Genomic DNA, 23,066 nt, shown 5'->3' on the forward strand with positions numbered 1-23,066 from the left:
CCCCCCCCCCCCCCCCCCCGCCCCGTCTCAGAGTTCCGTCTGCCTCGCAATTGTAGAATCGGGACGAGCCTGTTCACGAGACGCTTGCGGATGAGCTGTGAGCACAGTATACTTCGGCGGACGCTAATCCCCGCGAGGTCCCTGAGAAGGTGACTGTGTCCCCAGTTCTGGCGGGGACGGTGGAGGCGTCGTGGGCAGAGGTAACTTGCCCCGGTTGCGCCGCTCCCCGGCGCCTTCGCGGGCGGCGGGCACTGGCGTGTCCCAGTCTCGTCCGGTGGGAAATCCTGCTTTGCCATCCGGTAGCATTGGTCACCTCGTCTGGGAATGACCTGCAAAGAGCACAAGGGTCCACCCTTTCCTCCTCGGCCCCCTTCCTGCGGTTGGCTCCTCACCCCGAGTGGGCCCGGCCGCCCTCCCGCCTGCGGCCCCGGGTTGCCCCGGCTGCCTGGGGGTGCCGGCCTCGGCCAGCTTGGCCAGGTGAAGGGTTAAATGTGTTGAAATAAGCCTGGACCTCACAAAAGAAGTGACATTTACACCCTGGACGTTTATGGAAATACTTGCCGAAGGAAAACAACCACAACATTGTGCGTGTTTTTAGGAAGAGAACGGCCAAAGTGTCTTTAATTCACTGTTTACCCGTGAGAATTACTCCCAGGAGTGATCCTGCAATAAAATCTTCTTGGTCTATGAGAATAGAGAGAAATTGAATCAAAAGACTCTATTTCCACTTGTATTTATTCAGTCTGGGAAATTCAGTGGGCCGGAGCATTAGTATCAGCAGGGGATTCCTTGCTCCTAGCGTTAAATTACTGTCATAATCGCTCAATTATTTCTTCCTTGTACTGTTTAAAATAAAAATCCATCACATTCTGTGTTTTTTTTCTAGCATTTATTAGGTTGAGTGTTTAGGAAAATCAATTATAGTCAGTCAGGCGCGAATTGATGAATGTTCTTGTAATAATTGTCAGTTGTTAAACTGAATGTACTTTCTCTTCTCACTCTTTTCATTTCCTTCAGAGGGCAGAGGTGGCTCAGAGAGAGGCGGAGACCCTGAGGGAACAGCTCTCGTCGGCCAACCACTCTCTCCAGCTGGCCTCGCAGATCCAGAAGGCGCCGGACGTGGTGGGTAGCCCGGCCCCGTGGGGACTCTGTGCGCCTCGCGTCTGCACCTCTGTGCTGTGGCTGCTTGCCTTTGCTCACGAATGTTGCATCTGGGGGAAAACAGTTGAACCGGTGCTGTGTTGGTCGGGAATGCTTCGGACAGTCTGGGGACGGCACTCGTTAGGGTCAGAGGAAGGACTATGCCGATGGCGCATCAGTGCTACCTGGTCGCCAGCCCAGCATAGAGGCCGAGGCGGGAGATCCCCCTCACTCCCAGAGGGAGTGCCTTCCTGGCTAGGCCTGTGGGGAGACGGCTGGCAGGGGGCTGGGGGTGTGGAACAAGAATCACATTGGAAAATTGGAGGTTTGGTCTCCACCTCGATGTGTCCTTCCAGAGTGAGAAAACAGTTGGCGATGAGCAGGGCGGGCCCAAGAAGTAATCACACAGTTAACGCGCTCGGAGTCTGCGTAACAGCAGAATCTCTCTGGAAGTGCCAGCATTCTGAAGGAGCGAGGCACTCGTCTCGGTCCCTTCTTTGCTTCTGGATTTTTCTAAGATTAGTAAAGATTGTTCTTAGCCGGAACTTTTCCCAGCTTGAGCAAGGCAGCTTGGACCTATCAGATTACAGGCTCTCACCTTCTGGCTCTGAGCAGTGACTTAGGGCAGCACGGAATTAAGACCCGGATATTGGAACCACGCCCCTGGGGTCAGACCCGCCTTTCGTTAGCTGTGTGACCTGGGGCAAGGAACTTGCCTTCCCTGAGCCTGGGTTTCATCACTGGTTTTGTAAGGGTTCCAGGACGTTCTTATGAGCAAATAGCTTAGAACAAGGCCTGACCTGTAATCTGTGTCATTCGGCTTCAACGGTTCCTCTTACTGCGGCTGGCCTCACCATGTCTGATCCGGGAACCCTGGGTTCAAAGCGCTGACTCGTAACCTGTTTACTCACAGACCTCAGGCAGTCAAACTTGTGCAGCGTCAGTGTCCTCGTGTGCAGAGTAGGAGTGAGTGGCCCTGAGGCCCTTCAGCTCCTGTCACCTGTGGTGGGTGAATTATGCTTTTAAGTGTCCTTTTCTTTAACAAAGAGTTACAGGGTGCCTGCCGTGTGCCAGGACCCGCAGTGGACGGTGGGAGAGCAGGGGGGTGGGGGGGGAGGCGCCAGGCCCTTCCAGAGAGGGCACAGTCTAACCAGGAGCCTTGCTGCTGTGATAACTCACACGTCGGTCGGACAGCCATTCTTCTACTTCACCTGTGAGGCGGGTGTTTCATTTCTTTACCTAGATGAGGAAGCGGAAGTTCTGGACTGTGCACCCCTTGCCCCAGAACGCTGGGCCCCGCAGGGGCTAAGCCAGGACTCGACTGGGTCTTTGTAAAATTATTCCCTAGGAGCAAACCTACTTTTAGTGCTAGGACCCCTTTTTATGAATGGATTTCCGGACACCCAGTTGGCTCAGTCGGTTAAGCATCCGACTTCGGCTCAGGTCATGATCTCACAGTTCATGGGTTCGTGCCCCACGTCCGGCTCTGTGCTGACAGCTCAGAGCCTGGAGCCTGCTTCGGATTCTGTGTCTCCCTCTCTCTGTGCCCCTCCCCTGCTCACACTCCATCTCTCTCTCTCTCTCTCTCTCTCTCTCTCAAAAAATATGAGCGTTAAAAAAACTTAAAAAAAAAAGGGGTTTTCGTATTCTTTCCTTAAGTCAACGTTTAATTTTTAAAATTAATTAATTAAGGGCGCCTGATGACTCAGTCGGTTAAATGTCTGACTTTGGCTTAGGACGTGATCTCACGGTTCATGAGTTCAAGCCCCGCATTGGACTCTCAGCTATCAGTGAGCCCACCTCGCATAGTCTGTCCCGCTCTCTCTGTCCCTCCCCCACTTGCGCGCGCTCTCCCTCTCTCAGAAATAACCATTTTAAAAAATCACTTAAAATAATAATATTAATTAATTAATATTAACTAAAACGTGATTTAAGTGTTTCCGAAAACAGAAAAATTCTTCACTCAAGGGGCCATCCCAACTTCATGGACCCTGATATTAATTTTACCTGAAGTGTCCCACGGGCTCTGTCACCGTCCCCTGATCCAAGTGTACCTCCCTGGACCCAGCGCCACGCTGAGGCAAGGGGAAGCCCTCGAGGAAGGAGCCGGTTTGGCGTCTCTCAGCCTCTGTGGTCACCTTGGGTTCTCTCGAGAAAGCTGTCCATCCTCCGTGTCTACACGGGGCTCCTGAGCTAAAGGTTTTTGATTGAAGGGCTTTCTGGCACCATCCTGGACTGTAGCAACCAAAACATTTCAGGAGGAAATGAATGTTTTTGCAGGTAGAGTCAGTTGTGGGTCCTTGAGGCGCTTAAACACTTCATCATGGGCTAAGTGCAGTGTTTACATGGCTCCGGTTCAGCCTTCCAGGAGCGGGCCTGCCAGGGCTCCCCCCGGGTGTGCGTTCCCAGTAGCTCCAGCCCCAGCCCCAGCCGGTCGGGGAGCAAACATAGGAAACGGGGCCAGCGGGAAAATATCTGTTGGGCTTGGCTGGCAGGACTCGGCAGAGAAACAGTAGAGTCTATAGATCTAGCAAAAGCCAAAACCGATCCGTTGGGTGTCTTAACGGAATCGCCTGTTCTGGAAGGTGAGCCGTCTCTCGGCGAGCTCTAGCTCTGCGTGAGGGGCCTCACTGGGGCTTTATATGGTTGTCTCGTTTATGCCTCAAGACACCGCAGTCATTAGAAGTAGGTTTTATTATCCTCGTTTTACAAGTAAGGGAACGGGCTCAGAGGAGTTAAGTAATGTACCCAAGGTCACAGAGCTAGAAAATGCCCAAGCAGAACTTGATCCTAAGTTGTCCTACTCCAGAACGCATTCTTTCTCCCCCACGTCAAGCTACTCTCCTTCGTGTGCGTTGAATGAGACGGGACATATTCAGGTCCTTTGTCAAGTAGTTATAGACCAGTATTAGTCCAGGGCTCTGGGACACCACCTCAGGCCACCCCTTGAACCTGAACAAACCATAACAGTAGAAAACGCATCAGGCAGGCGAACCTACCAGGTGACTCTACCGGATGGAGTCTGCCTACTTTGGCCACTTGGTGTTGGCAGAAATACGGGGGGTCGGTAGGAAAGAGGAGTAAAACTGAGGTCCCTGTGGCCTCATCTTTCCCCTGCGGGAGTAAATGTAAGTAAGGTATTTGCCTAGGTCCAGGCATCTGTCTCTGAGTCTCAGGTCCTAGGTGCGCCTTCGTTTCACAGTTCGATTTTCCCTGATTTTCCCTGTCTTGCATGGGGCTCTGGCATCTCATCCCTATTTGATATGGAAACGGCCGCCGGAGAAAAGAGGTCATCACGTAGCTTATCCAGGACTCAGACGCAGGCAACTGGGGAGAGAGGGGAGGTGAACGGAGTTCAAAGGGACATAACTCATTGGGGTCCTCCACCAATAGCTTCTGCTTTTATGTTCATTTAAGTTGTTTTTGTTGTTGTTGTTGTTGTTGTTGTTGTTGTTTTGGAGAGAGACAGAGACCGCGTGAGTGGGGGAAGGGCAGAGAGAATCCCAAGCGGGCTCCGTGCCGCCAGCTCCAGAGCCCCACGTGGGCCTCAGACTCACAAAACTGTGAGACCATGACCTTGAGCTGAAATCAAGAGTCAGACACTTAACTGACTGAACCACCCAGGCACCCTCTTTTTATAATGTTTATTTATTTTCTTAATGTTTAGTTTAGAGAGAGTGCAAGTGGAAGAGGGGCAGAGAGAGGGGGACAGAGAATCTGAAGTGGGCTCCACGCTGTCAGCACAAAGCCCGATGTGGGGCTCAAATTCACAAACCTCGGATCGAGACCTGAGCCAAAGTCAGACATTCAACCGACTGAGCCACCCGGGTGTCCCTGTAATGTTTTTAGACTCTGCAGAGTATTTTCACATCCTCTCCTGGCTCCTGAGCTGTCAGAGCCCCCACCCCCAAGACCTGGCACCCGTGAAGAGCGTAGGACCCCCTCTGGGTCGTGGAAGCCCAGAGCTGTGGGTACGTCCCTGCTGGGACAGACTCTGGGGACCTGGTTGTGGTGCCCACCCGGGCCTCTTGTCAGACTTGGAGAAGTCAGTTTCTGTTCCTTCCTTGAGAGGCTTGTCCGAGCCAGGGTCCTGACCCTGAACCCCATCAGACTCGCCGGGGAGTTTCCTGGGTCCTACCCCACACTCCCTGAGCCTGTGTCTCCAGGGTTGAGCCCAGAACCCATACATTTTCCGAAGCCCCCAAGTGATTCGGGTGCAACTGAATTGAGGCCCAGACAGACACGAGGGAGCCGGCGGTGCTGACCCTCCTTGTGACCGTCTCCTGGGCCCTTGTCTGCTTCTTCCTGTCTCCCGTGTGTCTTCATGATGGGACAGCCAGGAAGTGAGCCACGTTTGGGCTTCAAGTAGAATGCTCTCTTCTGTCTCATTTCCAAGGTCTTACTGATTTGGGTGGATGATCTCATCTCATTTAGCTTATGTAAGACCCAAATGGCTTTGGCTGTGTTATGAATGAGGAATCTGGCCTGGGTGCCTGAGACATAGTTGATGTGCCCAAGGTCTCACACGGCCAGCTTGTGGCCAGGCCAGACTAGGACCCTGGCGTTGAGTAGATGGCCCTCTGGGACTGCCTGCCCCCAGGTCCCCAGCCTAAATCCAGGTTCAGCAGTGAGAGCTGCTGTTTTTACACATATCATGTGAGCCACTGATCCCTGGTCTGTGAACTTGCACTTGCCCGTTTAAAATCCCGGATCCCCCAATTTGGCTTGTTTTACCAGCTCTCCCTAAGAGCACTCGAAACTGTTGTTATGGCTGGCATCCCTCAGGTTGGAAAATTGATAAATAAATTAGATATTGTGGCTCAGTCTTTACCCCCCATAAGTCTGACCTCCCCAGATATCCCTTGCATTGGGTCCCCAAGCCCGCCACCTCAAGGCGCCTCTGGTCACCCTTCTGAGCAGTCGGTCACCATCAGGTGGCAGCAGGCTCGGTCCTTTTCAAGCTGGCCTCGGCATCAGTCACTCCCCCTTATGCCCTGTCCCTGCTCTTTCTGACCTCTCTGCCCTCCTGTGGTGCCCCCACCCTCAAATGGAGCCCCTCTTCCTTCTGACAACTCCTGCCAACACTCCACCCCCGCCTCTCCCTCTCACGGCTCCCAGGTGTTTCTGTCACTAGTGTCCCAGGCCCTAACCCCTGGCGTTGCCAGGAGGACTTGTCTCGGGTCCCCGTGGCTCCTGACCTTGGTTGTTGGCTGGCGTGGTGCTCCCCAAACTCTCTGTGGCCAAGGACGGGTTGTTGGCTTATTCACTGCCGATCCGTTGCAGACCGATGGTTTTACAAAAGATAGTAAGAGCGTCACAGCCGTGGCGAACTGCTGTACAAGTTTCTAAATGCTCACTCTGCATTTCTCTGCGTGTCTCACTGTATCAGCAACAGTCTGTGAGCTGGCACCAGGCCACGGAGCACACTCTGGACAGAGCTGATCTGGACAGCACGCGCCCTTTAAATAAGCTGGCGGGAAGACGCTCGCTAGGGCCATGTGCACGTCTGCCAGAAGTCAGGAGGAAATGAACCCACTTTATAATACGACACAAACCAAAGAAACAGAAAAGAGTCACTCCTTTACACACAGAATTTGACATTCTTAAGTGACAAAAGTCCTTAATTTCATGGGGAGGGGGCAGTAGATCTGAAAAGTTATTTCCCTGATGACAGGCTGTCCCCCAACGTGAGAAGTCGGTGACCAGCGCATCGTGCGTGGGATGGATTGGCTGCACCTGCCGGCTGGGGCTGTAGCCGCTAGTGTTTTCCATCCCCGTGAAGTGGGGGCACCCGGGCAGCTCGGTCAATTGAGCGTCTGACTCTTGGTTTCAGTTCAGGGCATGATCTCACGGCTCGTGGGTCTGGAGCCCCGCATCGGGCTCTGTGCTGGCAGTGTGGAGCCTGCTTGGGATTCTCTCTCTCCCTCTCTGTCTGCCTCTCCCCCGCTCATGCCCCCAGCACACAGCTGGACCCTTTCTGTCACCTTATTCAGATCTTTGCACAGGTGTCACAATGTCAACGGGGCTTTTCCTGACCATCTTATTAAAACCCCACTGCCGGGGCACCGGGGTGGCTCAGGCCGTTAAGCCTCTGACTCTTGATTCTAGCTCGGGTCATGATCTCACGGTCCGTGGGTCCAAGCCCCCTGTCAGGCTCTGCACTGGTGGTGCAGAGCCTGCTTAGGCGTCTCTGTCTCTGTCTCTGTCTCTTTCTCTTTCTCTTTCTCTCTCTCTCTGCCCCTCCCCCACTTGCACGCACGTGCGCGCTCTCTCTCAAAAATAAATAAACTTTAAAAAAATGCAAATCAGTAAAACCCCACCACCTAGCCCAAGTCTGACCCCGGGCCCCGCCCCCGCTTCAGTCTCCTGATGGCCTGGTTGCCGCCCAACACGCTTATGCTATCAGCCAACACATCTGATGCGGCTCGCATGCCCAGCCTCCTCCCGCTGGCTGGATGCTCCGTAACGACAGGGACCGTTGTCCTGTGCTCACTGTACGCCCGGCTCCTGGTGGGCACCCAGTAAATCCTTGTCCGCCGGCCGAATCCAGTCGCATTTGCCGTGCACACAGGAAGGTGGTGCAGGGAGGGTGTTGGCGGGTCCCGGCGGAGGCAGGAGGTCACGCCTCACCCTGAGCTCACCATCCGCATCCCTCCACCTGCGTGTCCTTGCCCAAGCCCTGCCCGAACCCCGGGGGGCTTTGTCATTTCCTTTCTCCTCCGCAGGAGCAGGCCATAGAGGTGCTGACCCGCTCCAGCCTGGAAGTGGAGTTGGCCGCCAAAGAGCGGGAGATCGCCCAGCTGGTGGAGGACGTGCAGAGACTCCAGGCCAGCCTCACGAAGCTGCGGGAGAACTCGGCCAGCCAGATCTCCCAGCTCGAGCAGCAGCTGAGTGCCAAGAACAGCACGCTCAAAGTAAGGGTGCCGAGGGGGCCGCGGGCCGAGGGAGGGCGGGACCCGCGCGCCTGCCCGCTGCCCCGCCTTCCTCCGCACACGGCCCTGGGGGTGGGGGTGGGGGGGCGACTGGCACGGCTCTTCTGGCTCCCCTCTGACACCCACAGCCCCTCAGTGGGTTGCTTCTGTCCCCGGCATCGGGGGTACGTGCCGGGTGTAGTGACCGTGGCAGGAGCCCTTGTCCCAGAAGCCACCTTATTCGTTTGCCCCGTCTTGGCTGTTGCAATGAGTAGATCTCATGTTTGCAATCTGCACGGGTCACGGTGAGAATTTGTTCTCCGTCAGAAAGCCAAAGTGACCGCTTAGGTTTTTCTTGGTCTGAACTCCAACCGTCAACAAGCGTTTTTCCCTCCTGTGGGAACAGTGAGGATCCCCTGGACACATCTGTCAGAAGCCTGGGTGCACCGGGGCCGTCAGATGTTTCTGGAGAGCATCTTGTCTGGAACTGACCGCAAGTAGGGCAACCTTGAGCCTCCGTGAGGGAACTAGAAGCAGGGTCCTGGGGCCCAAGACGGGGAGAGTGCCTTTGAACCCTTACCAGCTCTTGCCTGGACGGCACTGCCCTCGATGGGCCATCCCTTGCAGGCAGCACTTGGTAGAAGGCCCCATCCCGCGCCCACCCGTGGCCATGCTTCCCAGCCCGGGATGTCAGACTGCCACTTTGTGCACTTGCTGGTGAAGGCAGCTTGGTCACAAGCTGCCTGCACAGATGTGCCCTTCGTTCGTCCAGCTCTGCCAACCTTTTAGTATACTTTTTAAAAATAATTGCACTTGATTTATTTCCAGCCTGTTGCAGCTAATGTAACGTGAAGGTAATCCTCGCACCCTAGGTTTGTGGTGCACCAGAGAGCCATGGGGCCTCGGAGGTAGCTTGTCTGACACTAAGTGACAGGACTAGTGACGTGTGGGCCCAGCTCCTGGGCCAGATGTGCCCCCGCTCCGCCATGCCTCCCCAGCCTGGGCGATGCCCTCCCGGGCCTCCCGCCCTGCCCCGCGTGTGTGTGCAGAGCACATGGATGACGGCCGAGCACAGCCGTCCGTATACTAAATGCAGTACGTCCAGATGAGTTATACAAAAACATCAGGAAAACTTTTTCTTATAGAAAGTACTTCCAGGGCGTAGTTAGGCCCGTTTGGATTTTTTTTTTTTTAAACTGACATTTTCCTTCCCAGCGCACGACCGTGTCTCTGACCCAGAGGCGAGTTTCCAACAGGTTCTGTGCTCCCGTCAGCTCGCTGGCCTGACCTCGCTGACTCAGGGCCCCCACTGGACATCCCCCCTGGTCTCTTCCTGGCCCCTTCGGGGTGGATTTCACTCACTGTCCGAGGAACCACTGGGTGCCTGGGCCCCTCGGAAGAGCCGGTCCTGCTGACTTTGGGGAGAGGGTTGCGGACCCGTGGCATTTATTTCTTCTTGAGTTTCTTACTCTCCCATCAGCCTGCCCAGTGAGCACTAGCACTCATTTTTTATTTCTAGATTAAATTTAATTTTCTCATGTTATAGCCATTTCTGACCCCAGCAGTGGCATTATTATTAGGTAATTTGCCTTCCTCTCCTTTGTTACAGTTAAGGGGTCTGACTCAGATACAGTCCCGCATTTGACTATGAGAGGGAGGCTATAGACCTTACATTTTTTATTATAGAGCAATTTCTTCTAAATCAGTTAACGTTTTAATGTTTGCCTTCTCAAAAAAAAAAAAAATGAAACGCAGTTTCACAAATTAATGTTCTTTATCCGTATCTTGGGGGAATTCTTTAATACGGTGCAGTTAATGAAACAATTTGGCAATACTTCTTCCAAAATTACCGCTCCCTTATCTTCATCCGATCTAATAATCAAAACATATCCTCTAGTAACAAGACTCTGATTCTCATTATCTTAACCCCTTGTCACCAGGAGTGAAGATCTCCCCAATATTGAATCCGCACGCAAAAGGCATCAGCATCCCCCAAAGAACGCCTCTATGCCTCCCTCACCCAAAGGAACGAGGTTAATTGAACCAGTTCCCTTCCCGGGGCTTTTTTTTTTTTTTTCCTAATGTGTATAATTTATAGTCTCAAATCTAAACTAAACAGCAATACAGTTATGAAGAAAATAGGAATGAGACCTGTCAAAGGGGCAGCTTGCTGCTTCCGCAGTGGTGGCAGGGGGCGGGTCTCCGACCCAGCAGCGGTCCCTCGGAAGCAGCCAGGAGCCGCACCTGAGCTTGCCCTGGGGCTTTCCTTTCTTCCTCCTCCCTCTCCCGCCCCGCCGCAGCCTGTTCCTTCTTGGGCCGTGTCGTTCAGTTCTGGGGGACCCTGGGACGCGGCGCGTGGGGCTCGAATCGGGACCGCCGCTTGAGGATGCTGAGGCTTCAGGCCCGGCTCAGCTGCTTGACATCGGGTGTGGTTTTGCCATGCATGTTGGCGATGGTCTTTGAGACAGATGCTCCTGTGCCTGATGGCAGTCACTGGTGGGGTGTGGGGCTGATCCCACAGGGCACAAGGCATAACGGGCAGAGCCTTTACGCTGCGGCTTCTTGGGGTTTCTCGACCAGTACAGTACTTCTTGGTGGTAGCACTGAAATGGACCGTATCTGGGGACTCACTGGTTCGCTTTCTCTGACACCTTGAAACTCTCCATCTCTCGCAACCAGTATTTCCTCCCTTTGCCTCGACGATCGATTGGCAACCGTGTGAGGATAAATGGACAGGCGGATGTTTTCCAGTCTCTCTTCCCGCCGTGCTCTGCTTTCTCGAGCCAGATTCACCCTAAACGCATCGCTCTCCACGCGCAGCGGCATACCCTCTAGTCTTAGACGGTGAAACACGCTCAGACGTGGGTGATGTTTCTTCCTGTCTCATCTGACAAGTGCTCAAGCACAGTGCCACTTGTCCGGGCCAATTCTGTATTTGTAATTAATGAACTAACCCGACTGCTATTACAAGCCGGCTATTTTCGATAACTCTATTCTGTGGTCTTCTGTTGGAGCACTTCAATACGGAGGCAGTATAATTAGGCAGTCACCTGCACTCTACTTGCTAAAGCACAGAAAATAAAGCTCCCGATAAATAGCTTCCATTTAAAATGGCTATTTATAAGAAAGGCTAGCTAAAAGAATGCCATTCTCCCATTAGGAGAAGGTATATTTTTTAAAGATGAGTACTTCCCACTAAGGGGGCGGTGGGCAGGTGTATTAGCATCACCTGGGGGAGGCTGTCTCCAAACCACATGCCTCCCCAACTCTCTGTTCCCCTCACCCCCATCTCCTGCAAGGTCCTGTTGAGCCACCGTGGAGCTCGCCTTGTCCCTCGGGGAGTTGGGCCACGAAAAAAGAAACAACCACTTCCGTAGACTCACTTGGTGCCCTTGATCCTGGACGCTGCCTCTTTGGCACGTAGGTTCCCTCGCCCGGCAGTGGATTTACTCTGCGCTGAGGCCGCCTTCCGTCCTGTTTCGGTGAGCGTCCCATCGATGTCTCGGGCTCACCACACGAGCAGGCGTGATGGTGATCCGGTCTCACGGAGGAGGTCACTGAGGTGAGGAGAGGCCCGTGCACGCGCCTGCCCGCCAGCAGGACTGACTTAGCCTGGATGGCACAGGCGAGCCCGAACCTCAAACGTCCCGACAGCAGGGAGCCTGGGACCGAGCTCCCCACAGCCTTGTCCTGGCTGGATCTTGAAGACGCTGTGAGCACAGAGTCAGGGAGAGGAAAGAAGGAGGTTTCCATGGGGAAGAGGAGGCAAAGGTGGCTCCGGTGCAGGAAGCAGAGGCGATCTGCGCGGCCGCGGTGGCGAGGCCCTGGGGGAGAGCACGCTGGAGGACTCAGTCTCTGAAAACCTGAGGGGCTCCATGCTAGCGGCCTCGAGGTCCACGTGAGGATTGAGGTAGGAGCGGGAGGCCACAAGTGGGCTCCTCCAGAGTGGCTGTAAACCCGGACCCATTACTGGAAACGTTTTCAGGAGCTGATTACTTACGGGAACCTACGGCGCGTCCTCTTGGCAGGACACCCGTGCCCCTGGCCACCTGGAGATGGACCGAGGCGTTTCACCTGCAGGCCGCCTCGGATCGCGGCACACCTAGCTGACCATGACGGGCAACATCCAGGCGGCCTGAGCACGGAGCCTGGGCCCTCCTGGTCTGTGATGGCGCCATTCCGTGAGAAGGAGTTGGCTGCCTAGGTCACACCTGGACCACAGCTCGTGGAAACTGGCAGTGACCCGTGCCGGGAGCGAGCCCTCCAATATAACTGTCACTCCCCCTCCACGGCCTGGCCTTGTGCCCTCGGGCCCTCTGGGCTTCCTCCCACCCCGCCACACCCAGCATCTGTAGATCCTAAATTCTAGTAGGAACTGTGGCGACCAAACGGGCTCCCCGTGCAGGTGGAATCCTAAGCCTGGACCTCAGACATGCAGTGTCTACCTGAGGGGCTGGGCCTCAGACCCCCTCCCCCCACCGCCACCACCCCCACCGCCACCGCCCTGGACCGGGAGCCCGGTCACACCTCCTCATTCATGACCGGTGGTCCCCATGAAGACAGGGGTCACACCCTGATGCCCCTGGCCGGCGCTGTCGCTCCTAAGAAAACACGGCTGAAAGCCTGGCTCTGACCATCTCTGGAGGAACGACAGAGGCGTCTGCCCACAGCAGTGCCCCCACCTGACCGGCCCACCATCTCTGTTGGGGCAGAGATATGTTACTGCCCGACCCCTGCTGTGCCGGCCGGAAGAAGGGCCTTGCCGAGGGTCTCTGCCTCAGAGGCCCCTTCATTTGGCAGCCCTAAAACAGGGGGCAGGCGTGTCAGAACTTGAGCAAGAGGCGTCTTTTATAAACGTGGCACCCGTCTGCCACACGCCAGTATGCCTTGCGTTTCAAATTAAATTTCCTTAATTCTTCAAGGCTTAGCCAGGTTCTTAAGCACTTCCTCTGGATAATTAATTCGTCTAGCAATTCAAGACAATTTGACGAGCACCTCCTGAGCTCCCGGAACGACGTGTGTGCTCCCTGTCACTGAACGGACGTGACCCACGTCACGTGGTCCTCTCAGAGGGGCACTTGTGTGTCCTGCGTGTCCTCGCCGCGGCCCTTTGAAAACCCGTCGTCCAGATGAGGAGCGTGAGGCCCGACAGGCGTGAGCCCCTCACCCAAGGGGACACCCTTGCAGGCCAGGAGTGGGCCAGCAGCCCATCTCTGACCCTTGACCTTTTCTCACCTCTCTGTTAAAGCCCCGGCGGGTTCCTTCACCAAGCACCTTTTCCGGAAGATACCCTGGTTCCCAGATGCTGCACACACTGGATGCGCTGCCTGCCTGCCACCGGCACTTCACGGCCAGCGCTGCCCCGGGCACCCGTGCTCCTCCTCCGTGGGTCTGCCGGGGAGCTGGGATGTGGAGAACTCTATAAGGGGAGCCCCTGGATTCAGAACCGGAGAGTCCCTTCCAGAATCATACAGTCTATCCAGTACCACCCCCCAGGGTTAGAGTCCTAGCAACCACGGTAACGGTAACAACCATTTGCGAAGCGTTTTGCCGCGTGCCAAGCACTTAGCATTATTTCCTCCAGTCCTCCCCAAACCACTATACCGTGTGCACCAAGACCCCCATTTCATACATGAAGAAACTGAGTTCGGTGTCTTGTTAAAGTCACCCCGCAACTAAGTGGCAGAGCCAGGCCTTGGCCCTGACCTGTCGGGCTCCGGAGCCCAGGCTTCCAGTGAGTGCCTGGTCTGGCCTCAGCACACGCACCTTCTCGGTTCCTCCTGGAATTACCGACAGGTGCGGCCGGCCTCTGCTCTAACTAGGTCTGATGGTAGAACCCAGTGACACGTTTGCTCTCTGGGCAGACAGTCACCTCTGCAGAAGCGATGCCACCATTAAATGAGATCGCGTTTGGGGCACGGAACCCGGCCCACCCCGAGGAGCACCAGCGAAATCGGAGCGGAGCCTTCCTCCACAGAGAACAACAGACGGAGTACCTGTTGCCTTTCCAGATTGAGAGTTTTGGAAACTAGACTTTGCAGGCACCCAGCAGGGAGTTTCTGGTCTGAAGCCCAAGCAGAGGACCATTGATCTTTTTTCCATGGTGGGCCTATCTGGTACCACAGGCCGTGTGCCTCCTGCCCCTTCACGCCACTACGAGTGTGGCTCTGGGGACATCGCACTCCCCAGAGACCGTGGTGAAGATGGGCTCGAGGTGCTCACGGGTCAGGACAGGCTCTGTCAGGCGGCCCCGCCAGCCCGCATCCAATCATCTGCCCAAAGAAATGAACATCAGAGGTTTACAGATGCGGTCTTGGGTTCTTCTTGATTAAGATGCCCCCAGGGGGGTGACAAATTTCAGCAAAAGCTATTCAGTTCTCAGCGAAAAATGTCACATCCGACCAAGTTACACAGCTCCAGTCCTAAAACCTTCTAATTAGGGCCCATCACAGGTCTGCAAAGCCATGCTCCCTGGGAGGCTGGGCCGTGATGACAGCCCCACATCAAAGGCCCTGTGGCGCCTCATCTGCACCAGGACCTTGCCCCGTGCTCTTCTGCTTGGCCCTTTGGGGTTGTTGCTGCCCTTCCCGTATTTCACAGATGAAACACTCATTACCGAGCCCCAAGGTATCCAGCTCAGGAGTGACGGAACTGACTCCAGGTTCCGTGCCGCACCGGGTTCGGAAGCGCTCCGTATTTTCCCCTCTCCCTGCCCTCCCTCCTGTCTGTCTCGTGTTCCCTGAACACGACCAAGTTGTGCGTGTGTCCCAAATCCAGCACCCCTGACCTCCGGCCTGGTGCCAGATCACCTTTTGTCTGGGAGTGCTCCCTGCACGTGATCGTAGGGGAGGGACATAAGCACTTCTTCAAGAGCACCTGCAGAGACCCTGGTGTGGGAATGTGACTGCATGCTACCCCCATTTGACTAGGACGCCGTTTTGACTAGGACGAGAAACCGTTAGGAAGTTGACAAAGGGTCATTAAAAGGAACTAGGGCAGAGCAGTTTTACACCATGGAAATACACAAGAAACTGCCAGCAAAGACGACAGGGAAAGAGGAGCGAAATGAGTTTAGCTTACAGAACACCCGAATCCTTGAACAGCAGGCAGATTGCGATGCAGGTTGAGCATCCGGCCCGATGGGCCGGATGGGCATGTCCTCCCCAAACTCTAGAACATTCTCAGCCGGACTTAAACTGTAGCTGTGGTCGTGGCTGGCCACGCAGAACCCTGTAGATGGGAAGGCGCTGTCGATTCCCCCCCAGGCCCGGAAACCTGCTAAATCGTCTGCCATCCCCTTCCCCAGCTGGGTCTGGTCTCCTTCCCCTTTGCAGGAGGTCAAAGGCAAACTAGTCCAAACACCCTCACGGAGGAGCGTGTCCTCTGCCCACCACCCACAGCTAACGGCCTCTCCTGGCAAGAAAGCCCTGCAGAGCTCTGTGCAAACCGATTACATCAATGCCCCGTGAGTTCGCAGACCCTGATGGAGCACGTCAGAGAGTCATCCTGTCAGGGGAGCGTGTCACCTCGCCCTCCCTCTGAAGGGCACGCGAGGGCCAGGGAGTCGGCTGTGCCCCGCCTTGGCCCTGCTGGCCAGCTGCCCTCCGAGGGTCCTCCCGTGGGATTCCGACAGAAAGACCGACCAGCTCAATGGGTCTCCGCTCCTAAAATGCCCACATCTGGGGGGGGCGGGGGGTCTGGGAGTACGAATGCTCTTCTTTCCCGATGCCAGCGCTCCACGACGAAGGGCTCGAACCCCTTGTCAGCAGGGTCCCCGCCAGAGGTGTTGACATGCGACTGACTGCCTGTGTCAGCTTGCCTAATATATTTCGGGAAAAGCCACGCGCTGATTTTAAAGAGCTGAGAACTTCTCTCCGTCCTGTTTGCCGTTTCACGGTATTTCATACAAAATGGCCTTTTCTTGTTCTGTTTTTCCATTTACGTAAAGCCTTGTCCCACCTCGGTTAGGTTTTATGCTACACTGTGTGTGACCACGCCTGCACGCGGGCCCATTCACACCCGACCGTGCCCGTTCACACACACACACAGGCGCGCCGGACCGGAAGCGTGAGGGCCAAAAGGCGACCCCACGTGTCACCACCATTTGTTTCTAGGTGCCGGTGTTCCCCCTCAGGGATGGCTGGATGGCTCAGAGGGAGTGCAGTCGGCGATGGCTGTCCCAGTCCACACAGGCTGCCATAACACAACATCCTAAGCCAGGGGTTTAAGCCACAAACATTTTATTCTCAGAGTTCTGGAGGCTGGGAAGTCCAGCATCGAGGCTCTGGCAAATTCCGCATACGGTGAGGGCTCCTCTCCTGGGTCACGGACTGCCGTCTGTCCGTCCACTGTGTCCTCACATTCCTAGCAGGGCAAGGGAGCTCTGCGGGGTCTCTTTGATGAGGGTGCTGGTCTCATCCATGGGGCTCCCCCCTCACGCCCCCGTCACCCCTGAAGACCCCGCCTCCTCACACCACCACCTTGCGATACACGAATTTGGGGGGGGCACAGACATTTGTTTCGTAGCCAAGTCCGTCCACCGGTTTCAGACACAGCCATTAATAAAGTTCCTCTGTTTGCAGCAACTGGAAGAAAAACTCAAAGGACAGGCTGACTATGAGGAAGTGAAGAAGGAACTAAGGTAAGTGTGGAGACGCCTGCTCGGCCACCTGCCAATCAGGGCTCCTCAGCGACATTTGCTCAGGAGACTCTGCACCAGGAATGGGTGGGGGGACCAGCCACGGGTCCTTGCCCCGGGCCGCCCAGAGCCGTGGGCGTTTGCACTCAGGCCTGTGCCTGAATTCTCCGGACTTTCCATAAAACTCTGCGCGTTTAAAGTAGGCCAGCACGCACAGAATCAAGGGAGACATTGCCTTTCAAGCAATTATAAAACACAGGGCCGTGTTGCAGACAGAAGTTCCCTGAACAGGAGCAGAGCAGGGAAATGCTTTCCCGTCGAAAGAGTTCCCGTGGCCTCCCACCCCCTGCCCACCTGCAGGTGCCAGGACTTTCTTCTCCCAGTGTCCAGTTTCCCCTCCGAGAGGCAACAGCTAAAAGCCTGTCACCCCTCCAGTGCTAACGTTTACACTCTCAAGGTGAAGTCCCCTCCCCACGCCCGGCCTCCCTGCCGCCCCCGGCCCTCTCAGACGCCCGGCCCCCCCGCCCCCCCCCCCCCCCCGCCAAGGTCGCCCAGCCCTGGAGTTCATGGGCAGCCCCCACAGTGCAAAGGGCCCTCTTCTCCCCCAGTCTGGCTGCAGAGTCTGTCCCTGAGCGTCCCTGCCTCCGTGGCTGGGCCCTCAAACACTGCGAAGACAGCCACCCGGCCCTCCAGGCCTGTGCTCTCCACTGCTGCTGGAATGAGGGTCCTTCTGCTCCCCGCCAACCCCTCCGCTGACCTCCTGGCGTCCCGCAGCCTCCCCCTTGGCCTCCGGATCCCCGCTCTGACCCCGGCATCTCCCTCCCACCTCTCCGGGCTGACCCTCCCCCTGCACCTTGGGCCCCCTCCCCCTCCCCTGCCAACCCACCAGCTCCTCTCTCTTGCTGATATTTTTAACTTCTCCTTTTAAAATAGGCCACACCCCCTTGCCATGCTGTTCTTTGTATTCTTAATGATCCCTCGGGTTTGCCAAAAATGCCCACGGGAAGGCCTCTTCGACCTTCTTGCCACCAGGTCTCCCATCGCCCTGGCTGGGCCACGAACGCTTCCGGCCTCCCAAGGGAGTTGCCTGCAGGCGGCTCCCCAGCCCCACGCCCAGCGCGCGCGGCTCTCCCCGCACAGTCTCGCCCCCTCTGGCCACAGGCAGCCTCGCGACCCCTCTGTGGCCACCCGTACACCTGCCGACACGCAGATCCAGCCGTGGGGCGTTCGTTACTTACCCGTCCGGCCTTCTAGATCTGCCTCTCCCGTCCCCACGTCCCCTCCTCCCTCTCTTCCTCCCACGCAAAAGGAAACATTGTGTGCCTTCTAGTGTTGAGTCAGAAAACTCTGATGCGAAGGCCTTCGCCCCCAGCCCAGCCACTGCATGCCAGCCCCCGGCCCCTCCCAGAACCGCACCCGTAGTCCTGGAGGCCCTTTCTGTCGCACCTGCGCGCACCAAGGCCCCACCTCAGCCCCACGTCTGCATCCGAATGCCCCATTGGGATGGCTTTGCTGCTGAAATGTGTTCAACCCAAGTGCCCTCCCAAACACACGCCTCAGTCCCCATACCCATCCCCTCTGCGGGCTCCCTGCCCACCTTGGTGGTCTGTAAAATACCCTGCTCCTTCCAGGCCTTTGTGAGACACTGACTCCTCCTGAGACAGACCCCGTCTCCAACCCAATGGGGTTTCTGCCGCCAGGGGGACCCACCAGGTTTTCACTTTCACACACTCTTTGGATTTTGTCTTCTACGCACATGACAGCCGACGGAGTCCACACGGGTGAGGGGCAGAGTGGCTCTGATCCTCCCGAGTGCCAGGCACCTAATAGGTCATCGGTAAAAATTTGCTGAATAAATTGAAAAGATACTGGTATCTGGGGTCTAAGCTCATAGACTCACTCCGGTCTTTTTTTACACGATGTTAAAGATCTCAGACAAGAATATAGTTGCGCACACGAAGGCCATAAAAAAAGACAAGTTCCAGACTGCTCGTCACTTCTCTCCTGGCTGATGCAGTGGGGCCCCGAGTTCTTATTATTTCAATAGCTCACCATAAAATAAAATTATGAGGTTCCCTCCCCCCGCTCCACCCCTCCCCGCAGCTGCTCTTCTGTTCCTGTTTTCTTAGTCTACGTGACGAGGGCCACTCTGAAGATATAACCACAGATAAACTAAGCCGTCAGCTCCTTACTGGCTGCCACGGTGGCAATGGCAGAGCGTGGTCTCCTGGGGCCCTGGGCATTTTTACACCATGCTCTGACACTTCCGTGGAGCTTAAAGAGGGCAGGGGCCAGAGTCACAGCCATAAGAACTCTGGGAGAGCACAGGTGGCCCACTGCCTGGGACTACGGAGGCTCTTACTCACCTTCCCGAGCTCCTGGGGCCACGTGGGCTCACAGAAAGGAAAGGGTGTCCCCTTAAATAGTGGTTCTGGGCACCTGCACTCAACTCGGCTGTGGGACTTGTTGAAACAGGCCTGGACGAAGTGATTTCAGTGATAAGGAGGACAAAGGAGAAATAGTCCTGCTCCCCCACACCACCAGGGGCCACAGAGTAGGTCTGCAACCAGCCTTTGAGCCATCCAACTTGGGACTTGCTCTTTGACCATTTCCCCCGGGGCCCAGATGCCAGGCACCAAGCGAGCGTCTGGCCCCGGGAGCAGGTAGGAGGGATGAGCTTTCTCTCCCTGGCTTCCTTCTTACAACCTTAACATTCCCTGTACGCTTGACAAATACATTCCACTTGCAACAATGTTATGTCTGTGTTCAACTTTAAAATTATACTCTGAACAGCCCTGGTGTGATTCCATATGGAATGATTTACATGCTGGGCAAGAAACTTTTGCGGGCCAACTGCTAGTTGAATAGCTATTCTAGAGACACTATCAGATGATAATGCTGCCAGGGAGGTGGTTAGAGCTCTCGGTTCCTCGGTTCCTGGAGTGCAGGAAACTGATGTCCGTGCTCGTGAGTGTGGCGGTCGTCAAAGGTACACGGGGGAAATGACTGCTCTGTCTTGCTCTTCACAGCATTCTGAAATCCATGGAGTTTGCACCGTCCGAGGGAGCTGGGACACAGGTACACGGTCTCATTTGCTTTCAGTGTGTGCGAGGGTCAGCTCGCCGTGCTCACTCGTCCGTCCCCGGGCGAGCATCACGAGCTCGAAATGTCTATGAAACCTCCCACCTGCAGCTGACGAGCAATTTCTCAGGAACCTTAAGCAAGTTCAGGCACGTTATCTTTAATGTAAAAAGAGGCAAGAAGAGAAGAGTCAGTGTTTTCCAAACTGGTAACTCGGTTCACGTGACACTGTGATTTAACTCGGGCGGGCACTAAGAACATGGCTAAAAACAGTCTTAGATTATGTCAGAGACCCGCCCAAAATGGACTGGCTTTTATTATCCGCTGCCTCACGTGGAAAAGGGACGGGGCAAGATGACAGCGGCACATTGTCTACCTGGTGGCCGCGTAGACTTTGAGGCACCAAACAGAAGCCCACTCCTGATGCCCAGACGGCAGCTGACTCTTTGGGGCTGGCAACCTCTGCAGTGACCTTCGGACAGCCAGTTCTAATGCCCGATGAGGCACAGGTCTAGACTCCCTGGACGTGGGGACGGAATAGAGCATGATTAGTTGTCTAGAAGCCACGTGGACGTAAAAGAAGACGTAAAAGCTCCAGGTGGAACGCATTCCTTTGGAAAGGAACTCGAGCGTTTCCCACGTGCGCGTGACCATCTTCAGGGGAGGGCAGATCTCTGTAACGTATCAGAGTCAGCCGAGTCGGGCGCACGAGCCATCAGAGCAGGGGGTGTGGGGTTCTGGTGGCCCCGGGGAGCGGGAGGGTGGCGGGCCCCGCGGTGAGCCCTGCTCTGCCCCATCTAGGACGCATCCAAGCCCCTGGAGGTGCTGCTGCTGGAGAAGAACCGCTCGCTGCAGTCCGAGAATGCCGCGCTGCGCATCTCCAACAGCGACCTGAGCGGTAGGTGGACGGCATCGCGTGCCGTGCTCGGTCCCTTCCGGGGGTCGAGGAAGAGGAAGGTGAACCGTGAGTCTGGGCCGATGCATGACGGGAACATCACCGGTTGATGACAGCTTTGACTAATGAGTGCTTGGTCTCCTCCTGGTCCTCCTCACTGCTCCTCCCCTCCCCTCCCCGCCCCGCTTAAAGATGGTCAAGGCCGGATGTGTGGCCGCAGAGCGCCTGCGGAGGTCAGTTAGAGCCAGTGTTGCAGGACATCCAGGAGGGACACTCGGAGGATGTTGGCTTTTCTGGTCTTTTCCCAGTTGTGCGGCCTCTCTCTTGTGGTGTTTTCCGGGGCTGCTTGCGGAGGCCCGGCCCTTCCAGCCTCAGTGGAGCTTTTCTTCCTTCGTCAGGTTTTCCTTGGGAGCGCATCCCCCGTCCTTAGCCTTTCTTTGCTCGTCCCAAAATGGTGGCGTCACTGACTGCTTCTGGTTTTGGCAGCTGGTAAACCGTTTAACAGTGTCTCGGGCTCCGATGATATTTCGTTCTTAAAATGTGCGTGCCTTCGATCGAGTGGACTCGGTACAGTGCATTCGCCTCAGAGCAAGTGGTGTGAGAGAACCCGTTGGTCCCAAAATGTCAGTGTTTGCTGCTCCTCAGGTGGGGCCCTTCTGGTAATAGCTCGAATGCTAGCGGCCCGATCAGAGGCCCCGCGACCTGTCGACTCTTTACTGTGTGTGGTACCGGCTCCTTGTCACTTTAGGACTTTAAATCTATGTCGAGGGGACTCTCCAGGCTGCAACGTACAAGAAAGGTGCAAACATGAAATGCATGTTGCTTGTTTCGGGGGGCCTCGTTTGGCTAATTTAAAAATTCAATTGAAAAACAGACCAACACACCTCATTGGCCCTTGTAAAATCTGCACTTTTTGGTTTTTTTTTTTCCCTTTTGTGGGGCAAACTCTGCATTTTGGTCTTGGTTTTTTTTCCCTTTTGAATCCCCCATAATGCATTATGTTTGCCCTTCCTTGTAGGGTCAGCCAGGAGAAAAGGGAAAGACCAGCCTGAGAGTCAGCGTCCTGGACCTTTGCCGGCCTCCCCTCCTCCTCAGTTGCCCCGCAACACGGGGGAGCAGGCTTCCAATACTAATGGTACACACCAGTTCTCACCAACGGGGTTAACGCAAGACTTTTTCAGCTCATCCCTGGCAAGCCCCAGCCTGCCCCTGGCTTCTACGGGAAAATTTGCACTAAACTCTCTCCTCCAGCGACAGCTAATGCAGTCCTTCTACTCCAAGGCCATGCAGGAAGCAGGAAGCACAAGCGTGATTTTTTCAACAGGTCCATACAGCACAAACTCCATATCTTCCCAAAGTCCATTACAACAAAGCCCAGATGTAAATGGCATGGCCCCGTCTCCCAGCCAGTCAGAAAGTGCTGGGAGCGTCTCCGAGGGCGAGGAGATAGACACTGCGGAAATCGCCCGGCAGGTGAAGGAACAGTTGATCAAGCACAATATCGGACAGCGCATTTTCGGACATTATGTCTTGGGACTGTCTCAAGGGTCCGTGAGCGAGATTCTGGCCCGGCCCAAGCCATGGAATAAACTGACCGTTCGCGGCAAGGAGCCCTTTCACAAGATGAAGCAGTTCCTCTCGGACGAGCAGAACATCCTGGCTCTTCGCAGCATCCAAGGCAGACAAAGAGGTGAGAGGCTCTCGCGGGGTGGTGCCAGCGTGCGAGCCCGGCACGGAGTTGTGTGTGAGTGCGCGTGCGCGTGTGTGTGAGCTGAAACGTCCGCGCGTCACAGCAGGTAAAAAAAATTCCGTTCGCCGCTACCATCTCTGGGGTCCGAAGGTCGGCGGCGTGAGCCGGAGCCGACAGATACGGGGGGCCTGGCCTCTGACACTCGCTCAGCCCCCCGCATGCAGTAAACTCAGAACCAAAGTGCCACCCGTCAAATCGGACGGAATCGCATCCTGTACAACGTCCCGACGCGCGTCGCGTCCAGCGGGCCGATTGGCGGTGGGCGCTGGCCTCACGTGGGAGGAGCCCTCGGGTAGCGCCCGGCCCCAGCACAGCAGCAGCAGCCACGTGCCCCTCCTCTTCCCACACACACGGGGGGTGTGTCCCGTGGCCAGCTCTCTCCCGGAGTGACCTTCCATTAGTGGTTCCTTTAGCCGAAACCAGCCAGACACCAGCCTGCCTTGAGTAAGATCCGTGAAAGCTCTATGAAAACCGCCTTCCTCCCCCACCCTCCACAAATATGACAGCCACTCCTATCCCTGATTGAAAGAATCCCCTTCCCTCCCGAACGACGGGATCATTCCGCTCGACCAGCAGTGGTAGAGAAGGGTAGTCTTACCAGACACACTGGAGACGCAGCAAACAGGGAAGGGAGACGCTTCCAGGAGCGTC

At 55.7% G+C, this 23,066-nt stretch overlaps 1 protein-coding gene across 4 annotated transcripts in view; it reads left to right on the forward strand.

Moving 5' to 3' along the window:
* CUX1 (cut like homeobox 1) overlaps nt 1-23,066 on the forward strand; it is a 371,970-nt gene that overhangs the window by 277,059 nt on the left and 71,845 nt on the right. For 3 of the 4 annotated variants that reach the window (XM_040456056.1, XM_040456058.1, XM_040456055.1), the window contains 5 exons: nt 1,018-1,122; nt 7,866-8,054; nt 16,634-16,692; nt 19,719-19,767; nt 20,572-20,668. In XM_040456056.1, the coding sequence (XP_040311990.1) occupies nt 1,018-1,122; nt 7,866-8,054; nt 16,634-16,692; nt 19,719-19,767; nt 20,572-20,668 (499 nt within the window). The remainder of the gene's footprint in view (nt 1-1,017; nt 1,123-7,865; nt 8,055-16,633; nt 16,693-19,718; nt 19,768-20,571; nt 20,669-23,066) is intronic. The other variant, XM_040456057.1, reaches the window with a different exon arrangement.

Source organism: Herpailurus yagouaroundi, unplaced genomic scaffold, assembly GCF_014898765.1.
Source record: "Herpailurus yagouaroundi ecotype Mexico unplaced genomic scaffold, PumYag 216, whole genome shotgun sequence".
NCBI lineage: Eukaryota > Metazoa > Chordata > Mammalia > Carnivora > Felidae > Herpailurus > Herpailurus yagouaroundi.